At 35.8% G+C, this 21,310-nt stretch overlaps 1 protein-coding gene across 1 annotated transcript; it reads left to right on the top strand.

The window, feature by feature from the left end:
• Window positions 1-16,364: 16,364 nt before the first annotated feature.
• Window positions 16,365-16,880, top strand: LOC111904588 (CLAVATA3/ESR (CLE)-related protein 12). The gene has a single exon (XM_023900338.3). The coding sequence runs from the start codon at window positions 16,465-16,467 to the stop codon at window positions 16,768-16,770; it is 306 nt and encodes a 101-aa protein (XP_023756106.1). The 5' UTR covers window positions 16,365-16,464; the 3' UTR covers window positions 16,771-16,880.
• Window positions 16,881-21,310: the final 4,430 nt, after the last annotated feature.

Below are 21,310 nucleotides of genomic sequence, written 5' to 3'. Positions count from 1 at the left end.
AATCTATAACACTTTGGACCATTTGGGCCTAGAATGATTCATTCTAACCCTAATGGGCCTTATTGGGCCATAACTAATCCAATTAACCCTAGTAAGCCATAAATCGATTCTTTTACGCCATTTTGGGCCATGGACCATCTAATGAGCCCATTGGGCCGAAAATTTTCTCTTTGGACTTCATAATTTCGAACCAATGAAAGAATTGGGCCAAACTAATTCATCCTCCTTTCCCCTAGCCCAAATCTCGGCCCATGTATAAAAAGAGAGAGAGAGAAGGTAAGAGGATTAAACTTACATGTGCCACCTCAATATTGCATGGTGGTTATGCATGCACAATAACCGCCATATAACAATACAAGTTCCATGTATCTAGACAAGAATTACTCTCTCTCTCTCTCTCTCTCTCTCTCTCCTCTTCAAACTATCGGCCATAAGGGCATTTTACCCTCACTCATCACTTTCAAACCCAACATTTTCTCTCATCTTTCCTCTCAAAACTCAAAGAAGTTCTCCAAAAAATTCCCCTCCAAATTTCGTGAGTTGTAGGTGTCATCAAGAACATTTCATCAAGGTTCAATACTCTTGGTAAGTCCTTAATTAAATCTATGGCTTAACTTCAAGATTTCATCAAAAATCTCTCCTTAGCTCATCTCATTTCGTGATCCATACTCTTGAAAACTTCATAGATTTCGAAAAGCCCTTCAAGGTGTTGCTAGGACCAAAAATCTCTTCACTTCTTCTTCAAAACCGAAACATCAAAGCAAAGGTGAGTTCCTACCCCCTTGTTTTCGGTTTTCATATGATTTTTAGGGGAGAATACAAGTAAAATGTGTAGATCTATGTGTTATATGCATGTCTTGTGTGATTTCTTAATTTATTTTGTAAAAATGTGTTAGATCTTAACAAATCTCGACATTTTAAGTAATATTGAGTATAAATCCATGAACTAAGACACCTTATACATCAAACTATCAAGTTAAAAGTGTTATATGTTTAAGATAATAAAATTTAAGGCAAAAACTTTGTTAAGGGTCAAAATTGTCAAGAAAACAAAAGATAAGGGCAAAAAGTGACATTTATGTTTTTATGGGAACCAAATAGGTCCTACAAGTATAAAAAGGGATTTTTATGTTAAACATACTTTAAAAAGGGCCAAAAATGCAAATTTAAGTTTAATGGGCCAAACTTTTAGGCCTTACGGTTTGGGCCTAAATTTGCGAAAAATGAAGTTTTTGGGATTAAAAATGTTATTTGAGCAAAATTTGATTCATAAATGTAAATAAACCAAATTTAGGGGTGAAAATAACATTTATTTCCAATTTTGACCAAAAATGTAACTTTTACCAAAGTTGGGCCGAAAGCGTAAATTTTTACAGACAAAGGGTTGAAAATGCACTTTTCTGTAAAACTAGGTCTTAAATGTCAAAATATATATTTTTGGACTAAAACCGTGAATTTCTAGATATTTGGGACAAAATTGCAAATTTTTATAAATTATGGACTAAAGTGTTATTTTTACAAAACTTTGGGCTTTAATTGAAAATTTGAGGCTTATTGGCCAAGAACGTCGTTTTTACAAAAATGAGACTTTTTATATTCAATTCGGTAAAACTCGAACTAAAACGAACAACAAAATAATAACAAATGGACGAAATACACCGATAACAATCTTATTGGGCCTAATATTCACATTACATGGTCAATGGGCTTTAAGGGCCCATTCAAGTGTATATTGAGCCCAATATTTTTCCATGACATGTTTATTGGGCCTTGCGACCCATTTACATGTTAATTTGGGCCTGAGCTATGGGTCACATGTTTGTTGGGCCTTGGTGGTCCACTTACATGCCTATTGGGCCTAAATTACCCTCTTACATGTATTGGACCTTTGTGGTCCATTTACATGCTAATTGGGCTTGGACTGAAATTCACATGTTTAGTAGATCGTAGCTATACCTTTACATAATTATTGAACTTCGTATACTTATATATATGTACCTTTTGGATATGAAAGCATACAACATACACGTAAACATTAAACATGGTATGAAAGGTTGAGAATCTAGTGAGACTTGTCGGCTGACACCTTTGAGTGTACAACCGTAGCATGTAGTTATAACTAGAGTTTCCTGGAGGGAGAGCGGGAGTTTGTGTATAGATCTATACGGGGTGATCCCCCACGCCTTAGTTGTTCGCTACAGCTAGACTAGGCCTGTCTAGGGCGACAAACCTTACCTACATCAAAACCGGCGCCTGAAAACGCCAAGACAGACGAATTAGTCATTATCAAGCATGGTCGTAATGGCTTACTTAGAGACTAACTTCATCAAAGCTTTCGGTATATTTATACAAATCTAGACGATACTAAAAACATCCATACATCGATACTCGGTCTTGGGATTTATGATTACGATACTTTTATATGCAGAAAATGTCGGATTTTCTAGGGAAATACTATTATTCAATTATCACTTACTTACACTACAAAGAAATCTAAACTACAATCAAACATGTTGCTGTTATGAAATTCACACATGCATTTATACTTGATTTTCACATCATTTTCAGACATTTTACGGAAAATATCGGATTTTCGGGGTTTTTACGAAAGATACAAAGACTTTTATTCAAACATACTTATGAACTCACCAACATTATATATGTTGACGTTTTCAAAATAACTTGTATTCTTAGGGACTCGTTAAGCAGAAGAATCAACAAGAAAATAGGATTTATTTTGTGTACTGTTAAGCATCATACATTGAATTTTTTGGGCGTGTAATTTAAAAGATTGTACTTGATGTAAACAATGGCAGTTGTATTATATAATGCATGGTGATGATGATGTTATGTTTCATTTATATTCATTATAATGATATTTCAAGATGAAGTCACACACAAGCCCCCGGACGTTTCCGTTGTCTGGTTCGGGGGTGTGACACAAAAATCTAGTAATTTAAGTCCTTAATCCATTAAGCCTTTTACCCTAACTTTCTAGAAGGCCTTATAACTCCATAATACACTTAAAAGTCGATGCTTTATGGGTATGTAAGTCCAATGCATGTCTAGATCTCATTTGGGGCCAATATTGAAGAAAAGATCATCCAATTTTCATGCAAGGTTCCAAAACCCAACCATTCACTAGATCTTAACTTCATGGCACTCTAAGGACCTTTAACACCCATAAAGTTGCCAACTTTATGCCTTCCATTCATTCCAACTTGCTCAACCAAGGAGAAAAGTGGGACAAAACATAGATCTAGCCACAAACAACAATAAAGGTGGAAGCTTTAACATTTAACAACGTAAATTTTCAAAACAAAATTTTCATTTTCAAAACAATCATTTTTCACAAAATAACATCAACATGGTGTTTCAAATGTATTTATCACAAAGACATCTCCCCAGAAGCCAAAACATAAACTCCTCAAGTGTGTACGGATCATGTCGGCGCCTTCCCGCGCTCATCATTGGTACCTGAAACACATCACACAACAACTGTAAGCATAAATGCTTAGTGAGTTCCCCAAAAATACCGCATAAAACACATACGCCACTCAAGGCTATAATACGACCCTCCGGTCGATATGTCTCAGTGGGACCCTCCAGTCCCGTAGCTCATTGGACCATCTAGTCCAGTCATAGCTCGTTGGGCCCTCCGGCCCGGTCTGTATCGTTGGACCCTTCGGTCCGGTCTATAACAACATATAACATACACATAACACATATCACATAATCTCATACATAACACATAAGACCCTCTGGTCTACACAATATACCACTCTAGGTAAGTATAGTGAGAAGACTCACCTCGATGTCTCGGTAAATATCTGACTCGGAATAAATGTGATCTAGCCTCCGCCTAATCACACAAAGTAATACACTCATAAATACAACTGCACTCAACCCTAAAAGTCAGCAAGGTCAACGGTCAACTTTGACCGGACTCGGCGAGTGCACTAGGGCGACTTGGCGAGTCTATACGTGTCCACTGACTCTCTTGGATCCTCTCTTGACACGCCGAGTACCTCCCTGACTCGACGAGTTCCACCTGGCATGAATCGCGGGGCCACCACGACTCAACTCGTTGAGTCTCAAGAACAACTCGGTGAGTTCCGGCTTGACTCAGTCCCCCCGACTCACCCTGACTCACTGAGTCGTTCCCTCAACTCGACAAGACCACTCACTAAGTGATTACGGGCAAACTTCATACTACTCGCCGAGTCTGTTCTTCAGACTCGGCGAGTTCATGCCATGCATAAACTCAAAACCACTTCTAAGGTCAGATCTGTTCCATACAATCATAGATCTGGCCTCCCCAAGCATGATAATCACGTAAAGTCCAAACCTTGATGATCAAACAACATCTATTTGCTCCTATATGATGTTTTAGCCCCATATTTCATAACCCTTGGTCAAAACTCCCATGAATCCTCATAAAGCTTAAGGAATAAAGCTTCTCTGGACCTCTATGGATCCCATTTCAAGCCTCATCACAAATAGGGACGAAATGGACATCAAATCTAACCAACAAAGGGGTCAAGAAACCCTAAACCCCCATGTTCATCATAACAACAGAAAGGGAGCCAAAATATTACCTCCAAAGTGATGCTCTGAGCTCCAAATTCGAAGGATGTCCACCTCCCTTGCCTCCTCTTAGCTAGAACCTCCTTTGCCTTGCCAAACAATGCTTCAAAGGTTAACAATGGCCTCCTCTCTCTCTCTCCCAAAACGCTCAAGATCTCTTTAGGGTTTCTCTCTGGGGTTGGTGGCCGCAAATGACGGCCATAAGCCCCTTTAAATAGTTCTCAAACCCTGGAAATTAGGGTTTTATTAAACAGCATGGACTCGCCGAGTCCACTCTTGGACTCGCCATGTCCAGACGCGAACCCGCGTGCAAAACCGCGATCCTACTCGACGAGTTCAGACTCCAACTCGCCGAGTCTCCTCACATCACCCAAAAATAAAAGAATAAAAAGTAATACCTGGGAATCCGGATGTTACATAACACTTACAAGGGTCTAGAAGCAATGTGAAGTGATGATGATGATGATTCCTTGCAAGCCACTTCCAAATATCACCTTCTTCTTCTTCCTCTATTCTTCTCCAAACTAGGAAATACTCCAAAATGGCCAAGAACCAAGCAAGGGATGAAGGCTAGGGTTTTCTGAGGTGAAAGAGGGTTTGGAGGCTGATGATGAACCCTAAAATAGGTTTATATGTGCTTAAATATAAAGGAAACCCTAAAAGATCATGGGCTTGGGCTGCATCAGTTCTCACGTTGTGAGCCCCTATGTCTCACGTTGTGAGACAAGTCTTAAACAAAATTTTCATATAAACCCATCTCATGTCGTGAGCCTCTATGTATCACGTCGCGAGGCTTATTTTCTTCCAAAATCCAACATTTTGACACCTTGAAACCCTAATTCGATTCGTCCAAGAAACAAGTGTTACTGTAACGTCTCAAAATTATGAGTTACACATTTCATTTTTAATTCAACCAAAACATTAATTATCTTTAAGTCAACATTTAATATCCTTTTCTCTAAATATTCAAAAGTACTTTATAAGAAAACAATTATCAGAGTATAATCCCAAAATCATCATAATGCGGAAACATGGGTGGATGCGTTGCTATCAAGTCAGGCTCTTCCCTTTCGAATCGAAAGTACTTGAAACCATAACCATAAAAACCGTAAGCACAAAGCTTACTGAGTTCCCCAAAATACCACATACCATACATAGTAATCATATATTGGGCCCTCGCCCTTCACCGGGCCTCGCCCGGCATTGGACCATGCCCGCCATTGAGCCTTGCTCGGTCTACAGATCTATCAGTCATCAGGCCGGAAAAATAAAGTGAGACTTTAAAAGAGTTTATAGAGGCCAGAAAAATAAAGTGCATACTTATTTTTAGAATGTCAGGGGGGTTTCAGATATCCCAAGGGCATTAGCAAACCCCCTTGAGGGTATGTCACGTGAAAAATTTGGCATAAGCAGTCAAACGTTTTCAAATGCCCGCTTTTTAAAGCGTTCAACGTCAAACAAAGGAGTCCATGCACAACAACAAGTTGTAAACATAGGGGGATCGTGCTCGTATAGCAATGTATGTTTCAAAGAAGTAAGTTATGATATATTTAACTGTTTATTTAAATTATAATTAATCTAATTAGTAATGTTAAATAGGACATCATTCGAACCGAAGCATTTCGTAAGGCTAATACTGATCGCCAAGGGGTATTTAGTAGTCCTGCATTCGAGCAACAATACGTAAGTGGTTAATTTGTATTTTCATATAAGTGTTTATATTGTCAAGGGGTATTTAGTATTCTAATTTTTATGAAGTTTATCATTTTTTGAAAATACAGAATGCTTTACTCCATGAGATTAGTCAACAAGCTCAGCTTCTTCTGAAGTCAGCGGTCTAACACCAAAGGATATACAAAATTGTTTTGAATGAATATTTGGTGTTCAATGAGGCCATATCAGAGGCATTAGGCGTAAACCTTCTACGGTTGTGTGAATGTACGATCAGGAACAACCACTGACACAACCACCGCCACAATCATAGGTAACAAGATTATTTAATTTTGGTAGTTGTTTCAAATGTTGGTAATTGTTAGTTTAGTAATAGTTTCAAGTGTTGGTAATTGTTAGTTTGGTAACATTATATATGTTGGCAATTGTTAGTTTGGTTATAGTTTGATATATTGGCATTTTGTAGTTTGGTAATTGTTAGTTTATGAAAGTACAATGCTATAATGGAAAAAATGAGAAAAAAGTACAATGCTATAATGTGTTATATGCAATATGTGTAGTTTGTTAATTGTTACTTGTAGTACAATGCTATAATGTGTTATATGCAATATGTGTAGTTTGGTAATTATTAGTTTATGACAGTATAATGCTATAATAGTATTATAATGTGTTATATGCAATATGTGTAGTTTGGTAATTGTTAGCTTATGAAAGTACAATGTTATAATGTGTTATATGCAATATGTGTAGTTTGGTAATTGTTAGTTATATTACAATGCTATATTTATACTTTGCTTATATGTAGAATGTATATTTTGTATATATAATGTTATAATGTCGGTTTAACTTATAAGACTATGTTGTTTTCCTTGTAGCTGGACATGCTTCAAACAATTTTAAAAAACCCGACATGTAGTGCTGCACTTGAAGATTGGTTTCGTTCGTTGCCACAACGAAATGAAACCGGAGGAAACGAGGAAAGCGATGATGACGAGTAGATACTTGTAGGATTTTTGTAATGTTTTGTTTGTGTAAGTATTTTAGACTAGTATTTTGAATATTTTGCATTATGTTAAATTGGATGAGTATATTGAGCGGATGTTGGATTAATATTTTGGGATGAAATGATGTAGGATTAGATTAATTAATATCATAGCAGTTTTTATACTTTTTATATAGTTTTTTTCAATTTTAAGGTGAAATACAAAAAAAAAGGAAAATAACAATATCGGCGACGCCTTTAGTGGTGACAAGTGGTTATTAGCGGCAACGCCCGCTTATTAGCGGTGACATCTTGCTTTAGCGGAGACATTTGGAGTATTAGAGACAAAGCATCAGTGACGACGTGTCGCTGCTAAAAGTATTAGCAGCGACAAACACCACTTTTAGCGGCGACGTCTGTCACCGGTAATACACTCACTTCTTGTAGTGAAGGGTTTCTTTATTTGTTAATTTTTTATTTTAAGATTCAAACATTATTGATGCATATATATATAAACTAAAAGTGTGGTCTTTATTGTACCATTAGAAATCTACTGAATACATTCTACTAATATTTTATAATTTTTTGATTACATCCTTTTAGCTTGTTTAAATAGTTTTGTGAAGTGGCATTTGGAAGGATCCTATTTTGTGCAACATCTGTTTATCTTTTCTTCAAGCAAGATGTTGAAGATCATGTGCAAGAAAAGAAGGTTAATAATCCGATTTATCAATTGCAGGAGATAGCGATGGACTTTACTCTTTTTCCGATATACACATTGTACTTTTCTTTTTACTAGTAATAGCAATATAGATATCTTTTGTGGATTCTGCGTTTTATTATTATCTTTTTTGCTGAACAAATTCAAAAATTTCTTTTATTATGGTTTTGTTTTATTGATTTAATTTGTTACTTCATCACTGTTTTTGGTTTGGGCTTGCATATGAGTTAACATATAAGCTTAAACAGTGATGCATTTTATTTTTGTTATTTTTGTTGTCAGGTGTAATTTGGTAATTTGATAATTTATATTGTTTTTTTTTTCTAGTTGTACCAAACAAAATACAGTATATAAAGTCGTACCAAACAAAACACTACCTAAGGCTTAAGGGATTTAATTGAAGCCAAAACTTGAGTGATAAACTGTAGATTGTTTAAGATGGAAAAAATGGATACCTACCAAAGTATATGTTTCGTTTAGAGATCTAGTTTTGGTAGCGTCTGTGCCCACCATGAAAACTCTCACCAATAGGGATTTTCAGTGGCGTAGCCTCATATACTTTAGGTGGGTCTTAGGACCTACCTAAGGTTTAATATTTTATAGACATTATATAGAAACTTATACTAAGACCTACCTTCTGGTATTGAAAAATATAAATGATCTCTCTAATTATGTATAAAGAACCATATAATTTTTTGTTCTAAATTCACCATTGGGGATTTTGCAATTAACTATGATATGTGCCGGTGGAGATGCTAATTATTTGTATAAGATGTTGGCCGCTCGAATCTAACTTCAATTCCTTTATGTTTCCTGAATTCTCGATTTTGACTCTTCTCAAAATAAGTCAGTTAACGGTGAATCTTCTCAAAATAAGTGAGTTAATTGTTAAAAGATCATTGATGCTATCCTTTAAAAAAAATCGTGGCTGCTTTGGAAGGCTAGAATCTAGCATATTTAATCACTAACTAGCGTGTTACTCTTTTAAATGTAGTGGAAGAGCTGCATGAATTATGTTTTATTAAATGAATTACTCCCACGATAGAAAGTTATAGCATTTATCTTAACTATACCATCAATGGAGAGCGGCTGGAAAGTAGTACGCCGGAAACAGAGGCCGGTGAACAACCAGGAAACCACGTACTTCGCTACAAACGTGCCAAAGGAAGCAAAGAAAGGAGAGTTGTGGAGAGTATTCGAGAAATATGGAAAACTCTCAGATGTATACATGGGGAAAAAGCTAGGGAAGAACAAGCAGTACTACGCGTTCATTAGATATAGAGGGGTCGACAACGTTAAAGAGTTGGAAAGAAGATTGGACGGTGTGAAAGTTGGAGGGAAGACACTCGCTATCAATGTCGCCCTACACGAGAGAAAGGTAACAATAAGGAACCAAACCCAAAATGAGCAATATAAGAGGTTGAATGTTGAACAGACAGCCATGGCCAAAAACAATGGAATGAGAATAGGGACTAGTCTACGGGATCACCGATCGTATGCCGACATGCTGAGACCGGTAAATACAGCGCAAACCTGCCCCGTGGTCCACCGCTTCCGATACCCGTCACCCTTCATCACGATCCGGCCACACACAGTTGGTTGAGAAAAATATCACTGGTTGGCGAAGCAGCATCGCTAAAACACCTTGGCCATCTTCCCAAGTTCCTCCTGGCAAAGGGAGAGACTTGCATTGGGGTGAAATACATTGGAGGTTTAAGGGTCTTAATGTTGTTCGATCACTCCGTAGCTGCCAAGGAATTCATGATAGGCGAGCATAAGTAGAAGGATTATCTAAAGTGGGTGAGATGGGGAGACCAAGTCGAGACGCATGAAGAACGTGTTGCATGGGTTAGAATCATGGGACTCCCACTACACCTGTGGGGTCAGTGTAATTTTCGGATTATCACAGATGGGTTTGGGAAGACGATCGCTCCATTTGAAGACATTCCTCACAGAGTGGATCTATCTCATGCTAAGATTGGACTACTCACCTCCAGGAGGACTCGAATTAACAATGAAATTCACACTGCTTTTGAAGGAAAAGTCTATAAACTGGGCATCATCGAATTCGACGAAGATTGGTTCCCATTCAGATTCGACCCACCTGAAGACGGTAAAGAAAAGTTGGTTGTAGATGATCAGATCTCAGCGAAGAATGATGAAAGGGAAGAAGGGGAGATATGGCCGGAAACCAATGAATTGGGTGGTCAAGAGCCGGAAAAAACTAGGGTTCCGGCGAGTGAACCTAACAGGATGGAGATGGAAGACGAAGAGCCTCATTGTGAAACGACGATTCTAACGAAAACATCGAGGGAGGCAGCTGAAGCGACGCCTCGGAATATGGAGCAACTAAAACCTAACGGTATGATGAATCAACCTAGTCACGTGAATGAAGCATGCCAGATGGACCCTAGTACCCCAAAATCATTACATGGTGGGCCTAGTAATGGACTTCCACCACTTAGCTGTTTTGGGCCTTTCCATCTCCAACTACATGCAATGAAGCCTACATATTCAAAGTAGGCAGGTCCAACGAGAAAAGGAGAAGAGTGATAAATATAATTCCCAATATAAGCCCAGTGATTGAATTGGCAAGCGCTGATCCGATGCCACACACAGTCCCGTTGCCGGAGTCCCCATCTACTCCACTCGAAGAAAATCAAATTGAACTTAATACCCCTCCTATATAGCAGATGGAGAATACAGATAGAAGTCCCCAAAACCCCCAACCATCTGAACTTGTTAAAATAGCCGAAGTAGGAAAGGAATTGGGATTTGACATCAATCCCGATGATCCTATCCTTCGAGAAGCCATGGGAGAAGAAGGTGAGTATTGCGATCTGCAATGAATTGCCTAAGTTTGAATGTAAAGGGGATCGGCGAGGCACACAGAGTCAGATGGGTTAAAAGACTTAAGGTCCAAAATAGGATTTCATTCCTGGGACTACAAGAAACTCAACTGACAAACACTGAAGCAATCGATGTTCGTGGGTGCTGGGACTCAGAGGAGTTTGGTTTTTCGGCAATCCAATCGTCAGGAAGATCGGGTGGACTGTTGAGCATTTGAAATGTTAACATTTTTGAGGTAAAGGAAATTATAAAATCAACTCGCTTATTGATAACAATTGGTGCTTGGGAAGGGATTCCATGAGACACGATATTGGCAAATATATATGGTCCTCATGACCTGGGCGAAAAAGAAAAGATTATGGGAAGAGCTGCTACAGCTTAGAAAGGAGAGACAAGGAACATGTATTTTATTTGGAGATTTCAACACAATTAGAAGAAGAGAGGAGCGATTTAACTCCCAATTTTGTGCATCCTCTGCGTTTTATTTCAACAGCTTCATCTCAGAAGCAGGTCTTCAAGATATTAGAATGGGGGGAGTAGTTACACCTTCTACTGTAACATACACAACAAGCTCGGCAAACTTGATAGATTTCTGGTATGCAATAACTTTATCAGTGTTTTTCCATTTGCTTCAATCACTGCCCTTCCTAGGGAGATGTCAGATCATTGCCCGATAACCCTTCAAACATCCTTCACGGACTTTGGAAAACCCCCGTTTCGATTGTTCAATTCCTGGCTCGACCGAGAAGGATTTGAAGAGGTTGTTAAAAATGCTTGGAGGGAATTGAAGGGATACGATGCTTCAGATATATACATGATGGCCAAATTGAAATTTCTAAAAGATAGGATAAAGGAATGGCGGGCCACAGATCATCCTAAGGAGGTGAAAGAAATGCAGGAATTAAAAAGAAGAATACACGAGATCGACCTACTAGCAGGAGAATGATTGCTCTTAGAAGGCGAGATAAGTGAAAGGAGGGCAGGATTCCAAAAACTAGCGGAAATGGAGAGGTTCATGACTTGTGACATCAAACAACGGGCAAAAATTAAGTGGGTAATCGACGGGGATGAGAACTCTTCCTTCTTCCATGGCTTTGTCAATAATAAAAAAAGAAAGAATAGAATTGCAGGACTGCTTATCGATAACCAATGGATTACAAACCCTGAAACAATAAAATCTGAGATCTTTAGCTTCTATAAAAAAAAATTCCGAGAAAGGTGGCCAACCAGACCAAAGTTCCTTAATTCCAGGTTTTCTGTCTTAGATCCATTGGCAAGCTCAAGTCTTGAAGCCCCATTCACAATTGAGGAGATAAAAGAGGCAATTTGGACATGTGGGAGTGAAAAAAGTTCGGGACCTGATGGCTTATCATTCAAGTTCATTAAAAGAAACTGGGAGATAATGAAGCACGATATAGTGAACGGAGTTAAATATTTTGAAAGTTATGGAGTCATCAGCAGGGGCTGTAATGCTTCATTTATCACCCTTGTCCCAAAGAAAAAGGACCCGCTCACAATTGAGGATTACAGGCCAATAAGTGTCATTGGTAGCATGTATAAGATAATTTCAAAAATATTATCTATTAGGCTGAAAAGGGTCATTGGTGAGTGTATTGGTAATGTTCAATCGACATTCATTGAGGGACGAAACATTCTTGAAGGGCTCTTAATAATCAATGAAATGTACTCATGGGCAAAAAAATCGAAAGAAAAGATGCTACTTTTTAAGGTAGACTTTAATAAAGCCTTCAAATCGGTCAATTGGGAGTATCTTGACCATGTTCAAAGGCAATTAGGGTTTGGCGAAAGATGGGGGGTGGATACAGAGTTGTTTGAAAACTGCCACATTGTCGGTTTTAGTGAATGGATCACCGACTAAGGAATTTGGAATGGGGCGTGGAATAAGGCAAGGTGACCCGTTGTCCCCTTTCCTTTTTCTAATTGCGATGGAGGGGTTGAATATTGTAATGAAGGAGGCTTGTGCAAAAGGTATTTTCAAAGGAACGAGAATTCCTAATAGTAACCTTATCATCTCTCACCTGTTCTATGCAGATGACGCCCTCTTTATCGGTGAGTGGAGCAAGGAAAACATAAACAACCTCGCTAGAATTCTCCGTTGCTTCCATGTATCCTCGGGGCTAAAAGTGAATTTCAATAAGTCAAGGATATTTGGAATTGGGGTGGATAAACAGGAGGTAACAAGTTTAGTGGAACCGCTAGGGTGTAAGCCGTCCGACTTACCGCTCACCTATCTTAGTGTTCCCGTAGGGGCGAACATGAAATACAAAAAACATTCGGCGCCAGTGATAGAAAGATTCCAATCCCGATTGAACCTTTGGAAGTCTAAGACCTTATCTCTTGGGGGTCGACTAACACTTGTGAAGGCAGTTCTTGGCAGCCTTCCTACCTTTTCTTTCTCTCTGTTTGTTGCTCCTACAGGTGTTATCAAGAAACTGGAAAGCATAAGAAGAAGATTCCTTTGGGGAGGTGCGGAGGAGCAAAAGAAGATCAATTGGGTGTCATGGAAGTCTGTGACTGCTCCTAAAGAGATTGGCGGCCTAGGGTTGGGCTCTCTCAAGGCACTCAACCTCTCACTAATCACAAAGTGGATTTGGCGGCTGAAAGTGGATAGCTCGGGTTTATGGAGTAAGGTTATTAAGGGTATCCATAATCTCTATAATAAGCCCGCACAATATATATCAAAAAAGACATTACCTGGAATTTGGAACCGGATAGCTGGAGTACAAGTTGAGCTGAAACTGTTTGATATCGACATGGAAGAAATAATGATGAAAAAAATTGGATCTGGAGAAGAGACCATGTTTTGGCTTGATAGATGGATTGGAGACTCGACCCTAAAGACATCCTTCCCAGAGGCATACAATTTGGAACGTAACAAACACTGTAAAATCAGTGACCGTCTCCAAAATGGAATCATTAACTGGGAATGGAAATCAGCACCAAGAACTCCGGAGCTGGTTAGTGAGATTAACATGCTTGCTTCCAGAATTAGAGACTTCCAAACTGTACAGGGCAATGATAAGTGGGTGTGTACATTATCTAGTGATGGGATATTCCATGTTGATAGGCTTAGAATACAAATTGACCGGTGGAACTTGCCAACGCTGGAGACCCCATTAAAGTGGATACATGAAATTCCACTGAAGGTGACTTGCTTTATGTGGAGGGCAAACCTGGAAAGAATCCCAACTGCATGCGCCCTTCTCAAAGGGGGTATCCAACTCACCTCCCCCATATGCTCATACTGCGAGAATGCAGAGGAGGATGCATCCCATGTGCTCTTTCGATGCCCGATGGCTGCAAAGGTGTGGGAATGGGTGCTTAGCTGGTGTGACCTCCTTAATGTACATTTCGAATCTGTTGAGGAGTTATTGAAGTTCACAGCGCATTGGGGAACATGTGAAAAGAAAAGGAGAAGTTTAATTAGTATTGGTTACGGGACGACATGGCTTATTTGGAAGGCAAGGTGTGATTGGGTGTTCAAAAAAACAAAAACTTCCCCCGCCAAAGTGGCTGACTTGGTAAAATCCACGGTGTTTCTATGGATTAAATATAGGAGAGAATATTGTAATTTACAATGTATTGAATGGTGTATCAATCCTTTTATTTGCATGTAATTTCTTCTCCTCTTTCTTGTACTCTCTGCCCCCCTAGCGTCTTGCTAGGTTGGTGGTTTTCAATGATATTTGCCGGTTCCAAAAAAAAATTATGTTTTATTGTTCAAGTTTAGAACGGGCTATTTATTTACGTTCCTTGATTTTGTATTTCTGTTGTAACTATTTCGATTGACACTGTATTCTTTTATTTTACAATTAATGCACTAAGTTTTCAAAAAGAGAGTAATTTTGACCCTATATTTTTCATTTTGTTTCTATGTCGACCATTTAACCGGTCAACTCGATTGCCAACTGACGTGACATGGTGACGTGGCTTTGACATCATATGGTGTCATGACATTTTTTGGCGACACCATTTTTTGGTGTCAAAATTGAAAATTAAATAAAATGTAGTGACTTAATTGAAAAAGAAACACTATCAAAATCAAACTTTTCTAAAAACTTATTGTCTTTTGTATAATTTGTCATTATTATAACATAATAATCAAAACTTGGTGGAAGGTTAGAGACCATTTGTGGGCAAACTTTTGGAGCAAAACAACATGAGAAAAAAATGAATGTCTACATACGTAGTGTCAAAATTAGTTTGTATTCCAATCTCACATCCTTGGTTCTAATGTGTGATGCCCTAAAGTTGGTGGACGGATTGAATTTAATGCATCATATTTCATGTGTCTATTATTAAACTCTAAAGAACTATATGTATTGTGGATGTCCTAAATTTAGTGGACGAATTGAAAGATTATACGTCACTACATGTGTATACGTCAATTTTGTTATCTGTCTTACTCCATAAGTTTGGCCACAAAAGTTTTCCAACCCTCCAACAAGTCCTGATTATTATATTTAATAAAGACAAATTGCATAAAAGACACTAAATTTCGAAAAGGTTCGATTTTGACATTGTGTTTCTTTTTTAATTAAGTCATTATATTTGAGTTTATTTTTTAATTTTGACACTCAGAAAATGATGTCATCAAAAATGTCACATCATCATCTCATGTCAATGTCACATCATCAAAGATCGACACGTCACTATGCCACGTCAGTTGGCAACTTGGTTGACCGGTCAAATTGTCAATATTGAAACAAAATTAGAAAATATAGTGTCAAAGCTATTATTATTATTATTATTATTGAAAACTTAGTTGTCTTAACTTGTAAAAAAAATAACACAATACTAAAATCAAAATTTTATGTAAAGTTAGTGTCTTTTATGTATTTCATCTTTTTTTTTTCTTTTTAACATTTTGCTAGTGCTATAAAATTATTTTCAGTATGGATGAGCATATGAACCGGTACTGGAACTGGAACCGGTATCGGAACCGGAACCCAATGGAACCGGTCGGGCCGGGACCGAGATCATATTGTTGTAGATTTTTGGAACCGGGAACCGGTAGAACCGGACCCGGTAGAATCGGCAAAAACCGGAACCATTTGTTGCTATTTATCAAGGATCGGTTCCAACATTGAAGACACGACAAAAACTGGTAGGAACCGGGAACCGGTGGAACCTAACCGGTGGTCCGGTTCGGTTCTTAATTTCGGCCGACTTCGGTTCCCGGTTCGGGTCGGTTCCTTTGTCCATCCCTAATTTTCAGTTAAAAAATCATGATTATATAGTACTAATACCATTTTTTTCAACAAAATTTCTTTTAATATTACCATTACCAAAAGATTCTATAAAATAATAAGATATGTTTATTAAAAAATACTATATTGAAATCAAACATTACGTTTATTTTCAGGAAAGATATACTAAATTACATAAAAGTACATAATAATTTAGAAAAAGTGCTCCACATTCCTTGTATTCGAAGGGACATTTATGGGAAAATGGGTCCATCCCCACAAACACTCTCACAGAGACTAACAAATTCGCTCACTAAATTCAATCAGTCAACACTAAATCAAGCAAACGTACGCCCCTAAATTCCAACCTTCTTAATTATATATCTCCTCCCACATTTTCCAATCTCTCAACCTTCAAACCATGTTTCCTCTACACCTTCACAATGTCTTTCAAAACCTCACACCTTCTCTACCTCATTCTTTGTCTTTCTCTCCTGATCTTCATATACTATGAATTCTTCACCACCACCACCACAATCTCTGAGGCCATGCAGCGCCACCCTTCCACCAACCGCAAGATGCTATCAGCATCCAAATTCGACTTCACCCCGTTTCTCAATCACCACCTGCATCACCATTACTACCACAGTGGGCTAGAGTTCGGTGGAATTATAAGTGATGTTACTGATCCACGTTATGGTGTTGAAAAACGGCTCGTACCAAGTGGGCCGAACCCGTTGCATCACTAGAAGATGTGGTTAATTAATTGACTCCATGCATGCGTAAACTAATGTTCTGAACCTATAGTTATGATCTAGTGTGGTTGAGTATGTATAAATTGATTGATTTTTGTATTATATATTGTATTTTTGTTTGGTGGGTGATGAAGAGAATATGAGCATAATCTTTATGTGAATGATTCACAACTATTATTAATTAAATATAAATGAGTAACCACCACGGCACGCCACAATCATAATACTCATTATTTTCTTATACTCAAGAAAATCATACTATTGTTGATTTTAATTGATCATTAGGTTCTAAATTAAGCACATTTTATGTATGCGCTCTAGAATATCTTATTTAATGAACAACTCTTTCGTATATCTATTGATGCACCGGTAATAACATTAATAGAAGAGTAATTTTTTTTTATTATTTAGAAAAAGCCAACAAAAACAAATACAAGATACATAGTACTAGGAATTAAACTAGACATCCCCAAAGGTATAAGACGTAACTAAAAGCTACCGTACAAAAAATGTGAGCATTAGCGGCACCAAACCAGCCAGAAACTCAACAATCTAAGGTTCATTGATTTTGAGACACAATTTTGTCAAGTCTAACTAATATATTATATATTATGTTAGGACATTTAGAATACATTGAAGTCATTAGAGTTTAATATATTGACACATCACCATTTTACTATATACAATTCGATTAAAATTTTTCTATAATGTATTGAACTTTTTAAAGTTTAATGGATCATATTTTTAATAATTAAAAGGTTTTATTTTTTCCATTAAAAAGTTCAATAACCATTGAACTTTATATTCACTGACTGCCAACATAACATCCTACAGTTTTAATCCATTGAATGTCAATTAGATATGTAATCTCATTCTAGCTCTTATTGAAATATATATTGTGGATGCTCTAAATATAAACCCCAACTTTGATTTAATGCAAATGTCTGTGATTATGGATAAAGACACAACGTTCATCAAAATATACTACGGAGTTTATCATCCAATGATGTGACATAATAATTTAACATGTAGCTAATGAGGTCCGATTCAAGTGGGTGAGGCACACTTCAGTTTTTTCATCACAAGTTTTCTGGGGAAATGCTGTTGAGTTTTATTCGTGTCCAAAACAGTAAAATCCTTAATGGAAAATTAGGCTGCTAAAGATGTTGTTATCTCTTCGGGGAATGGTGCACCAAACCACCGTTAAAAAAAATAATGTAACATCATGAAAAACTAGACCTAGGAAACATGTCGTGTCAAGACATTAAACGGGTTGAGAGTGCTTGACCCTAACCCGACCCGTTTAATTATCGTGTTGTGTCGTGTCAACCCGTTTATTTTCGTGTCGATTTCGTGTCGAGTTTCGGGTTATGGTTTAAATCTTATACATATGTTGTGTCATGCCGGGTTGAAACATTTTAAAGGTTGAAAAGTAAGAGTCATGGAGGAAAAAAAAATGAAAAAGTGAAATGCTAGACTTGGGAGGTGGGAGGTGGAACGGAAAAAAAAAAATTATACTCCTACCGTCCCATATTTATTGTTCATTTTTTAACTTTTGAAGTTTTTATTTTTCTACTTTGACCTTAAATATTTTTATTTATGTTATAAATTACTTGATAAAACTTATAACAATGAAAAGACATTTAAAACACAATCCGTTCATATATTTTGCATTAAGTGTTATATATCAAAAACAAAAATATTTAAGGTCAAATTTGAAGAATAAAGACTTCAAAAGTCAAAATTAGACAATAAATATGGGACAGAGGTAGTAGTAAGTTTAGAAAGCAAAATGGAAAGAGTTAGAGTTAGGAAGCAAATGAGATAGGTAATGAGGATTAGTAAATTAAGTCACTTTGAAATTTTGAATTTTACTTTTAGTTTTTCATTTTGGGCCACTACAAATGTAATATATATATATATATATATATATATATATATATATATATATATATATATATATATATATATATATATATATATATATATATATATATATATATATATATATATATATAAACGGGTCATCTTCGAATCATCTTTGAGTTGAAAGTCTTGACCCTAACCCTACCCGTTTAATTATCGTGTCGTGTCGTGTCAACTCGTGTACATAAACGGGTCGAAATCTCTAACCCTAACCCGCTAACTTTGTGTCGGGTTCGTGTCGTGCCAGATTTTGCCAGGTCTATGAAAAACCAACCAACCAAATAAAAAAATAAAAATTACTATAACATTACTATACCGAAATTTATTAGACAATAAATTTAATAAGTATTTATAGTATGCTTATAATCCCAACTTATCTTATTCTTTGTTAACTCAATTTATGTTATTAAGATCATTTTATTCTATGGACTACTAATAAAACGTTCTTTTTATTTTTATTAGAGATTATACATCAAACGAGATATATTATAATTTACTTAAAGAACATGTAATAGTGACACACGATTTTCAAAGAGTTGACTTCTTATATTAATAAAAAGTAGTACATACACTCAAATGATGGCAATGATATCGAGGCCCCCGACTAAAAGTAATTTATGATGATCTATTGCCTTGTAATCTGTCTAAATCTTCAATTCAGTGAATGAGATGCTTAACTGTATTTTAGTTAAATTAGTAGGCAATTTGTACAAAATATAATAATATATTCAAAATCTTTATTAATATATGTTTTTTAAATATATGAATTACGTTGTTGTTAATTTTTATATAATAAATCTTATAAGGCTAGCCGGTGTGGTGCGGTCTGAGACCGCGGTTCTCTGCCAACTAAGCATGGAACACCGCCTCCAGGGTGTGGTTTCTAAACCGCGGTGCGGCCCCTCAAGACCGTGAATTCTGATTTGGTGGTCACTTTTTGACCGTTGAAATGCAAGATTCGTTTATTTTTTTTTATTTTTTATTTTTTATTTTTGCTTTTTCTTTCCTATATATCCACATATCAACTTAACTTTTTTTTTTCACAACACAATCTCCTCTATCTCTCAAAAAAATATTTTTTTTTTAAATTACCACTCTCCCAAAAATGTCATCTTCTTCATCTTCTGAAGAATTTCAGACTACTTTTTGACCGGATGACCCCGAAGACGAGCTCTCGGAAAACGACTTTATGTAGTTTGCTTTAGTTATTTTATTTATGTTTTTTAAGTTTCTAGGGTTATTTAAATGTCATGTGTGTGGTTTTTTGTTTTTTTTTTTTTGGTAACGCAATGTACTGTTTTTTTTTTTTTAATTTTCAAGTAATGAAGAATTATGCTTTTTTTTTATTAAAATAGAAGTTATATTAAATTAAAATAGTTAAAAAAAAGTTTTATTAAATTAAAATACTTAAAAAAAACAAAAAAAATAAAAGAAATGAAAAGTGTGACAAGAAACAACACTTGAGTGGTAAAAAATAACATGGCGCTGATGTGGCGGGGGAGGGAGTGCGGTTTCGGTGGCACCACTCCCTCCAGCCTAATAAGTTTGTATACACATTGTTTGTTTTGAATTATATGATAATGTAGACATCGTTTAAATTTTTATAATCTCAATTGTCTTAATGATCTCTACATGTGGTTACTAATGAATAAAATTAAATATAATATATAGTTTAATGATATTTATAGTTGTTGTTATGATTAATTAATTTTAAAATGTTTAATTTCTTAATATTTTAATTTATATCATTGTAATTATATAAAATATCAAACATTGTTTTTGTTTTAAAAGGTAACAATATAATTTTGTATATAACGTTACTTTTAACAATTGTCATTATAAGTTATTTAAAATAACGTATTTGAAAACTCTCTTTTAGTAATTTAACCTTTTTAAAATTTATTTCATGAATATTGTTAGTTTTTTTATTGTAATTATTTAAAACAACAAACATTATTTTTGTTTTTAAAGATAACATTTTAATTTTTTTATATAATATTATTTTTAACTATTCTTATTGTAAGTTATTTTTAAGCTACTTATTTGAAAATTGTTAATGATTATAAAAATTAGTTTCATGGTTTTTTTGTTAGTTTAGGGTTACAATTTATGTTTAATACTATAATTTATATTTTTTAACTACTTATAAAAGACTCTCGATTTATTTTTCAAATTTAACTGAAATTTTAATTTAAGCTAACCGTTTAACATTATATTGAAATTAATAGTTTAACTACTTTGCATAAAATCATAAATTATACAAAAGTTGTTACTTAAAAATGACAACTGCTCATATACGACAACATATCTAAACTTATAAGTTAACTATAATATGTTAAAAAAATTAAAGTCATAATTTTATAAATAGAAGTAAAATATAATATTTGAATACTATAGTTTTGTTAATTTGTGATTAAAATTTAGTTTTTGCATTAATTTAACATTATTAACCAATTTATAATAATTAATAGAAAAAATTGAAAAGTCATGGTGGTTTCAAATAAATATGGGGCAAGTAAAAATGCTTTTTTATAAGTATACTAGGCGAATACTCGCGCGTTGCGCAGAAACACCTATATAATTGAAGTCTTTACAAATATATGATTTT

The sequence above is a fragment of the Lactuca sativa genome, chromosome 3, assembly GCF_002870075.4.
Source record: "Lactuca sativa cultivar Salinas chromosome 3, Lsat_Salinas_v11, whole genome shotgun sequence".
Classification (NCBI taxonomy): domain Eukaryota; kingdom Viridiplantae; phylum Streptophyta; class Magnoliopsida; order Asterales; family Asteraceae; genus Lactuca; species Lactuca sativa.
Note: the sequence above shows the minus strand (reverse complement) of the source record. Positions and strands in the feature narration are given on the sequence as shown.